Genomic DNA, 9,705 nt, shown 5'->3' with positions numbered 1-9,705 from the left:
AAAAAAAAAAAAAAAAAGAAAAAAAAAGCGTAGGAAAAACCGGAGGATCCGTTGGAGATGCTCTTACACAAATGGTAAAGGAATTCGTAAAGGAATCTTAAGAAAAACGGAAAATGGGTCATTTGTCCAAATATTTTTAAATCAAGGTTCAAATGGACGAGTAAAAAATAGTTTGGGTGGAATGGCCAAAAAAAAATAGTAAGGTTTTATCCTAGCTTAAATTTAAAAAATAGCAAGGATAAAACTGGATACATCCTGTGTAAACTAAAAGTAAGAAAAAATATTTGAAAATGGGCACGATGAAACTGGTTACATCCTGCCTATATTTACATTTTTGTCCATTTAAACAGTATCAAAATCTAACTGTCCATTTCATCTAGGAATTATTGATTTTGGTCTTTTTAACCAATTTTGCGTAAAAAAAAGGTATCTGACATGGATTATATAAACGGATTCCCGAGTGTTCGGACTTCAGCCACAGTTTGGGACCCGGTCCCGCAAAAGGTGGACCCGCATGACTTGTAACAGACTTTTAACCATATAATGGGGCGATAATGCAAAACGTAAGAGCTGCCGATTAAGAGATAGATGGCGACAAAAGCAATGGCGAGAAAGATTTTTATGAATCCTCAAGAATTTTCGATCATTGGCCGTGCTTTTGTATCCCCTGGACTAACACATCGAACATCAACTATTATACCTTATTGGTCTCCAGTGGTTAGAACTGTTTTTACTGCATCCCCTGGATTAATAGATAGAATAAGAAAAGATAGAGAAGATGTTGAGTTGCAGGATAGAAAGCTTCAAGTGGACGAGCAGCAGAGACTCCTACAAGAAGTAGAGGAATTGACAACCTTCAGGAGATCACTGTTATATATCCAGCACCACCGTGGCGGAGGAGAAGGAATTATTAATTTCACAACTGCTGCTAGTATTAGGAGATTGGCATTACAGCATCGTCTTGGTCCCTACATCTTACCAAGACAAGCGGTGGAGGGTGTGGTATGTATTACCACTCCCTTAAAGGATGCATCTCTCTTGTATAATCCCACCACCCGTAATACGTCACCTTGGATTGAAACAACCACCACTCGGGAAGTATACGGAGGAGGAAAAGCTAGGTGCCAAGTTGAGTCCATCGCTTTAGGATTTGATCCACAAAGCAAGAAACATGAAGTCATATGGACAAAATGTTTGCTGAAGAAGACTGACAATGAGACTCTGGTTGTGGAGGTCTTGACAGTTGGGGATCACGCATGGAGAGAGTTGGTTGATGCCCCGCCCGCCTACTCTAGCGGAGGAAGGTTTGCCTTTGTGGATGGACCTCTCTATATGAAAAGAATTGAATATATACTTGAGTTTGATGTTGGAACGGAAGAATTCGCCTACACTCCATTAGGTAGGCGTCTCAAGAAAGACTTGCCGGATTCTTTACAACAAGTTCGGTCGGTAATGATGGAAATTGATGGGAATGTAGCTATTTTAATGAGTACACCAGATGAGCAGCAGACTTCTTCTTTATGGATATGTCATGAACTATCTAAGGATGGCCACATGAGATGGAGAGATGAGAAGGTTTTGATACCTTACGATTATGTATGTCCAGGTTCTTCCATTGTAGCTCTTACTGAGACAGATTTCATCTTCATACAATCACATGATGGCCGTATCTCTTGCTATAATCGAAAGACGAACAAATCCGTACCCATAAAGATTCCAACTGCGCCCATCCCTGACCATTTTGATTGGGGAAGGATAATAAAACTGTAGGTACTGTCGACTGGACGGCCTTGAAGCTGTTGTCAATGTGCTGGCTCAATGATGTTTCACATGGTCTTAGAAGTTAAAACCAGGTACATTCGCGAATGAGAACATTGCGGTGTTTAAGCTCTATATGTTACAATAAATGCAGTACAAGAGGGGGAGACCTTGTTGTTTCTACCTTAATCAGATCATTGTTATCATGTTAAACACACCTTAAACAATTCTATTTCGCAGTCGAGAATGGATTCATAGAGGCTTGTATTTCTTCCAGTGTTAGACCCATAGTTTCTGGAACCAGCTTTGCTACAAAGAGAATGGTCAAGCCACAAATGCTTGAAAATATGAAGAATGTACCTACAGAAAGATAAAAGTAATGGGGAGCCGACTTCAATTCCTCGAAACAGGATAAAAATAGCGCAAGAAGCAGGATAAAATAGTAGTGAAGTGTAATAACCTGCTGAATTCCACTCCATGAGAAAGTTGAAAGCGTATGAAACAATCCAAGAACCAAACCAGCTTACTAAGGTCACTAGGGACCCTGCTGTGCCTTTCATGTTTATTGGAAATATCTGGATGTGGCAAAATTCATAAATTCATGTTCATTTGGCTCGTTCATTTCGCAATTCAGAAATTTTATACCAGAAAGAATGCAGTTACATTACCTCGGACATAATAACCCATGGTATCCCACCCATGCCTAATGAGAAAGATCCTGTGTACACCTAAATTCACAAGTCACATAACGTTTGTGGTTAATTAGCAAATTTTAACCCATTGATTTTTTTTTATTTTTTGTGGTCTAGTTTATTTGGATATGGTGCTGTGTAGTAATTCTTATTCCAATTACGAACAAGAAAAAAGAAGAAGCTGAAATGGGCATACCAGAATGCCCGTAAGGGCCAATGTTGGACTCAGCTCTTTAGGGAATTGGCTACCCTGCTTGTGAGAAAGTACTTCACTACTTGAGAAAAGCAAAACAGGATCATCCAAAATACGAAAAACTGTAAACATCATTAATGAAGAGTACATGAGACCCTTTTTCCTGAACATACCTGCAAGAGAAACGACAATCCTGCTAGGAAACAACCCAAGCAAGTTCCAGCTGCAGAAATCTAGCAATCGTTGTAGATAAAACACGAGTTATGTTTACTCCGTCAATGTCAGAATCTAATAATCTGAATGAAACTAGAGATATCATACCATAAGAAGTGGTCTTCTCCCGGATTTATCCATTAAAAGTACACCTAATATTTGCATGGGTATCTGCATAAAGTAAATAACACTTGGTTAAAGAAAATGAAATGACAAATGAATTTCGAATTTGAACTAGTGTTAAGAGAAATGAAATGACCTGAACTGCAACCATTGCTATAGTTCCAACATTACCCGAAGAAAAACCTAGCAAAAAGAGGACCACAAGATAGGAGTGTGACTTCAATAACAATTGATTGCATTTAGTTGAAGATCAGTTGTTACTTACCCGCCGAAACGAAAATTGAACTCGCGTAAAATGCAATTCCATTAACACCTCCAAATTGTTGTAGGACCATTAATCCAACTCCAACCTAATTCAAAAGCAAGACCAACATATAAGATTCAGACAAGTATTGTAAGGTTTATTAATTGGAATGGAGAACTAGTATGCGAAAGAAAGCTCACAATGAGCGAATGAGCATATTTTCTCTGAAACAAGTCCAAGGTTTTGGCTTTTGGTAGTCGCTGAATGGTCTCGGTATAATCCTGTGGACAGCAAGGTACTCAGAATCTGCATTATTCTTCAAAACTAATTAGCCTGGTCGTAGACATACTCTGATTTCTTCAGCTTCTTCAGATATATTGGCATTGTTTCCCCGAAGACGTCGAAGGGAGAATTCAAAATCTTCCACTTTACCCACTTTTGCCTGTGACAATTCAAAGTCCTAGGACTTAATAATGCATAAACTTTAAAATATACATTTTAACACAACTTGACATCTGACTAACCAGCCATCTAGGAGATTCAGGAATGAAGATGAGCCCTATAAATTGTACTAGGCACGGAATGGTTCCTGTAGATTAAGTCCCATCCTGAATTAGCAAAGGTTTTCATTACAATCTATAAAGGATGACTGCAGAAACTTACCAATTAGTGCTAGAGTGCGCCATGTGACCATTGTTCCAAATAGAAAGGTAAGGGATGCGCCAATGCATATCATCAACTGAAAATTCAAAGGCTGATGTATAAGCACTTGCACAAAACAAAAGCAAAAACAAACTCCACTTTGTTTGTAGTTCACCTGATTAACTGTAGTAAACGCTCCTCGAAGATTCTTGGGTGTTATTTCAGCTATATACACAGGAACCTGCACAACATTCGCTATTTATCACCTTTCTATTTTTACGAACAAATTGGATAATCTGTGTATATGTAATGAACTCTATAAGGATTTATGAAACAAAATATTGAATTACCACATAAGAGAGAAGCCCTATTCCATATCCCATCGACAGTCTTCCAATGTCGAGCATCCAAGCGCCCTTCAACAACAACAAAAATTCAACTTGCATAAAAACGAGTTGTCCCATACTAAACATGCTCATGTAGTTTATATTACGAACCTTTGAAAAGAGTATTGCGAGCCAACCAATAATGCAAAATATATCGGCAACCCACATAGCCTACATCCAATGCAAAAATGAACACATTTATGTAGAGATCAAAACAAAAACGAAAGAGATGGTAAAGTTTTTGAAGTTACATTTGCGTACTAAAACCAGAGATGATTCAATAAACATCATAAAAAGTACGTACACCCCTACGTCCGAGGACATCCGCTATGCGGCCACTCATTATGGCACCTATCATTGCTCCGATTGTTAAAATTGAACCGAAAAACGAGTACTGCATAAAATAGATAAACCACAAGACATGAAAACTTAAATTCGATGGTGATAGTCGTTTCCGTAAAAACTTCATTAGTATGAGATAGAATTGGAAATTAATGAATTACCTCTGCTAAGGAAAGGTCAAGTTCATTCATAATCCCATACTGTGTTGGTGATGAATATCCTATCTGATAATGTAACAAAACATACAATACTTAAATTGATTAAGCTTAAACTGGACTAGTACAGTTCCCACTGTGGAAGAAGTATAGAAGAAACAGAAACAGTTTCCCAAGTGTAGTCCAGAGAAAGAGAGAGAACTTACAGCAGAGCCAAAGATATAAGATCCAGAAACAGCAACAAAAGTGCCAAGAACCACTACTCCAATGGAGTCTGAACATGGAGGAGATTCCTGTTGATGCTGTTTCCTGTGTTTTGTGGGAATCAAAGGTGTCTCCATCTCTCCTTCTTCCATGATTACTTCTTCCATTTTCTGAAAACCAGGAGAAAAAAGACAGATAAATTGCAGGAGAGAAACCCAGATGTGAAATCTAGAGAGACAGAGAGGGAGAGAAGGACAAGCAAGGAAATGACCCACAGCACAAAAGACAAGAACAGAACAAACAGAGTAGTAGTTGGAAAGCCAAGCAAAAGTTAATGCATCCTAGGTGATCATTCCACTATCTCTCTAGGGTCTACTCTTTTATGTCATACTCCTTTACAACAGTATAAGTATACCTGTAAGTCAGAATTTTTACATTGAGATTTTGTTCTGATTGATAACTTCAGAACATGGATAACCTTATGAGCCCATTATGAATATCAACCTGTTGATTAATCTGAACAAGTGCATTTGGCTTGAATTTGGATTACAATATGAATAAAAATTTGAATGATACTATTAAGAATAACTTGGGAGTGAATGCTAATTAATCATTCTTTGAGTGAACATTTTTGTTTACTTTGGACAAAATAAACGAAACAAGTGCTCGTGACTGTTCATCGACTAACTTGCTTTTAGTTTTCATCTTCAGGACTTGTTGATGGCAGCTTGAATCTCTTCTAGAGTTCTTCCCTTTGTTTCAGGTACTAACATGGCGATAAATACTATTGCTAGTCCGTTAACCACAGCGTATATGATAAATGTACCTACAATTCACACACAAAACAAGTAATGATGAGTGCTTAGTGTTTTAAAAGTTTGGTTTCACTAGTTTGAAAATGGAGACTACTTACCAGAAGAGCTCCAACTCATGAGATAATTGAATGTGTAGGAAACCACCCATGAACCAAACCAGTTCACTAACGTCGCTAGACTTCCAGCTACCCCTTTAACATTTATTGGAAAAACCTGCAAGAGAAATGGATGCGTAATTGCAACCTCTTGCTTAATGTGTTGATAAAAATGGGATGAACGATTTTAAGAAGTTCGAAATTACCTCAGACATTACAACCCATGGAACTGCACCCATTCCTACCGAGAACGATCCGATGTACACCTTTGTTCGTTCCACACATATGAATAACTTTATATCGAGAGTACAAAAGACGTGCTTAGCGAAGCGTTAAGTTTTATCAATCATACCAGTATTCCTGTCACAGTGAGGGCTGGTACTGCATTGAGCAGCAAATCATGGTCCTGATTCACATAATGTCGAGATTCAGAACAAAAAAAAAAATTCGCCATGAAGATTCTTGTTTGTTAGAAAAATAGTTTAGCTACTACCTTCATATAGAATGCAATTCCAGTTAGGAGGCAACCAACAACCAATCCTGTTGCTGAGACCTACAACAAAATAAAATAAAATAAAATAAATTAGGTGTGAACAGTATTATGATTTTCATGGTAACAGAATCTTACTAATTCGACAGCTTACCAGTAGAAGTGCCCGTCTTCCAGCTCTATCTATTAAGCTTGCACCCAGGGCAGTTACCACAATCTGCAAAACAGGATAATCCGTAGCAGTATTGGAGAGGAAATGGAATGTTCAGATTTGTAAAAAGGAAGAGTGCAAACCTGAAGAACAGCGTAGATACTAGTTCCAACATCAGCCGGAAATCCTGAAAGGATACATAAAGATTGATGATGAAAACCATGAGTAATAAAAGAACCTGAAAGGTAAATGATGTTTCTTTAATGGTTTCTATTGTGCTTTACGTTAGTTTACCTGCGGACACGAATATTTGGCTTAGGTAGAAAACTATTCCATTTATTCCTCCAAATTGTTGACACACCATCAATCCAACTCCAATCTGATTGTCAAAGGAAGCATGAGGCGCATTAAAGCTGTAGGTTCTTAAGAAGTGCTTAACCAAATTCAATAAGAGTTATTCGGGAGAGATGCTAACAGTGACTGAACGCAAGTATCTTTTCTGAAACAAATCCCATATTCTGGCCTGTGGGAGTTTTTGAAGAGTTTCTATGTAATCCTGACAAGCAACAGTGCATTTGTCAGTTCATCATATCTATTTTGAGACCAATTATTAGGAGAGTTGAATGTTTAAATAAGACTAACCTGGATTTCGGCCACTTCATCGGAAATATCAGCTTCCTTTCCCCGAAGCTTTTGAAGTGCTCCTTCAAACTCTTTTCGTTTTCCAATCTTGGCCTACATTTATCGTCAGTCTATAAATACTTGCGTGATTTCATTATCGCTTACTTTGTACAGTAACACAATTAAAATGAACTTCTTGGTTGTAAGTGCATACCAGCCATCTAGGTGATTCTGGAATGAAAAATAGACCCACAAGCATAATGGCGCAAGGTATTAGTGCTGCAATACGAATTCAATTTTCAGTTGCTTTTCACAGTACTATTGCACCCAATAGACCCCTGTCTTAAGAAATTTTCCTCTTTGCTTACAAGGATTCATTGATAATTTAATTAGAAAATTGCTAAAGTTAGATGATTTTACAAGATAAGGCTAGTTCGCGCCATGGCATAAGCGTCCCTATCAGAAATGAAGCAGAAACTCCGCAGGTAATCATTAACTGCAGAACAAGTAGAAAGTAATGTAAACTTCTTCAGTACTTCACATGTCTTGTAATTCTTTTCTCAGATTAGTTCAGTGAAAAGTTGTGTCTAAGGTCTGAACCTGATTTAATGTTGTCAAGGCTCCTCGAATATTTTTGGGTGCAATTTCAGCTATAAAAACAGGTACCTGTTCCACCCATTTATTTGTGTTACAACATCAAATAACAAGGATTCTTAAGAACTATTTTTATAATTCAGGTGCACCTTATCATGAATGTTTACTGTAATGAAAAAGGAAAAACATACCACATAAGAAAAGACTCCCATCCCATATCCCGTGGCAAGTCTTCCAATGTCAAGGGCCGATGCACCCTTTAAATAAGAGGTAAAAAATCATCTAATAAAACTTGCAAAATGTAGCTACATGTGAAGATGGAAGTTAGAAGAAATTGTCAAGCAAACCTTAGCGAAGTATATAGCAAGCCATCCTGCAACACAAGAAGCAGCCGATGTTCTCAATGCCTGCAATTTCCGTGAAAATGAATTTGACCCGTTACAACTTAAATAAAATCAGTAAACTCAAATATTAACTTGGGTATGGGTTACTAGTATTTCTTACCCCTTTCCGGCCAATGAAATCAGCAATCAACCCACTTGTAATTGCACCAATCATTGCACCAATTGTCAAAATGGAGCCAAAAACTGAGTACTGAAAACAGAAAGAACAAAAAAAATTGCAAGTCACAAATCACAACAAATTATCCGTCACTATCATCATTTAGGATCCATTACTTAATTTTTCTGTTTTCCGCTACTCGACTAGCTAAATATACAAGTGTATGCCCTCCTAGTAAAGTTCTTATCACAAACCAATTACCAATTTCAACTTTTCTCTAGTTCTTGGCCAATAATTTTTACATGCAAAGCAAGATTCCAAAATCTCTCAATTAATATTCAATAAATATATGGGCTCATTACACATTACTAATTTCTAAGGATACATCAAGGAATTTAACAAGGAAACAAGCCTTTGGAAACCCAAACCTCGGCTAAAGACAGATTGAGCTCGTCTGTGATCGCAGCCTGAGTTGGCGATGAATACCCTGCCTACACATATAAAAAAACAAACATTACTAATTTCACAGAAAAATACAATATAGCTGAAATTCCAATGATTAATTAAAATGATTATTACTTACACAAGTACCGAATTCAAAAGAACCCCAAACAGCAACAAAAGTACTCAAGTAAACCATCCATAAGCTTTCTTTGTTGTCTCTTTGTTTCCCATTTTCTTCTCCTTGATGATCATGGTGTTGTTGAATAAGTGGTTCTCTCATCTCTTCTGCCATATTACTTACTGGCTTATTCACACTTCTTGAGGAGTCCTACAACTAGTACTGCTAGATTAGATTTGTGATTCAATCTAAGATGAGAAAAACATGAAATGAGAGATCAAAAGTGGAAAATTATTAAGCAATTTAGTTACTTGAGAATCTTGCTTTCTTGTCTTCTAGAAAGAAAGACAAATGGTTACGACGAGTGTACACTACACATGTATTATCTGGTGGGTCTTTGTGATTCGTGGGACCCATTTTTGACAATTCTAACATGCTCTTGTTTGTTTTTATCCGTTTCTCTGGCGGGTGAAACATTTGCTCATTATATCCAAGGCTGCTATGGTAGATTCATTTTGTTTGACTAAATTTAGAATCGGGAGTTCACTCAGCTAAACATGGATGAATCAAAGTAGAGTTGGAGTAGAGCAAGCACTGTCGTAAACTAAGTCTTAGCAACAAACACTACCTAATGTGGCCGTAGGTGTAAATAATCCACGGGTCTAGGTGGAGCGATCCTAGGCAAAGACCCACCAATAATAAAGAAAGTGTGAAGTACCCAATCATCCTATCTAGGCCCGGCACGAGGAAAGAGGCATCAAGAGAACTCGTGAAGACAGTACGTGTAAAGGTAAAACTCGGATGTGATGCCTGTCAAGTACTAGAGTAATAAATGCTCTGACAAGGTCGTTCAGAAGATAAGAAGAATCTGGTCAAAGTAAGACTCGGGACTAATGGTATCGGGTCAGGATAAAGGACGGTATC

At 37.6% G+C, this 9,705-nt stretch overlaps 1 protein-coding gene across 1 annotated transcript; it reads right to left on the bottom strand.

The window, feature by feature from the left end:
• Positions 1-1,811: 1,811 nt before the first annotated feature.
• LOC113359950 lies at positions 1,812-9,117 on the bottom strand. Its single transcript, XM_026603508.1, has 37 exons — positions 8,803-9,117; positions 8,648-8,710; positions 8,223-8,312; positions 8,066-8,125; positions 7,910-7,975; positions 7,725-7,790; positions 7,545-7,620; positions 7,339-7,403; positions 7,146-7,238; positions 6,979-7,059; positions 6,798-6,882; positions 6,647-6,690; positions 6,507-6,569; positions 6,356-6,415; positions 6,215-6,268; positions 6,069-6,128; positions 5,866-5,980; positions 5,667-5,778; positions 5,388-5,412; positions 4,955-5,293; positions 4,755-4,817; positions 4,556-4,645; positions 4,363-4,422; positions 4,216-4,281; positions 4,041-4,106; positions 3,887-3,962; positions 3,748-3,812; positions 3,573-3,665; positions 3,424-3,504; positions 3,245-3,329; positions 3,116-3,162; positions 2,965-3,027; positions 2,817-2,876; positions 2,647-2,700; positions 2,427-2,486; positions 2,219-2,333; positions 1,812-2,118 (listed from the first exon to the last, which is right to left on the bottom strand). The coding sequence occupies exons 1-37, from the start codon at positions 8,953-8,955 to the stop codon at positions 1,988-1,990; spliced, it is 3,045 nt and encodes a 1,014-aa protein (XP_026459293.1). The 5' UTR covers positions 8,956-9,117; the 3' UTR covers positions 1,812-1,987.
• Between the last annotated feature and the right edge of the window lie 588 nt (positions 9,118-9,705).

The sequence above is a fragment of the Papaver somniferum genome, chromosome 3 (genome assembly GCF_003573695.1).
Source record: "Papaver somniferum cultivar HN1 chromosome 3, ASM357369v1, whole genome shotgun sequence".
NCBI lineage: Eukaryota > Viridiplantae > Streptophyta > Magnoliopsida > Ranunculales > Papaveraceae > Papaver > Papaver somniferum.
This window is presented reverse-complemented; position numbering and strand designations above follow the sequence as displayed.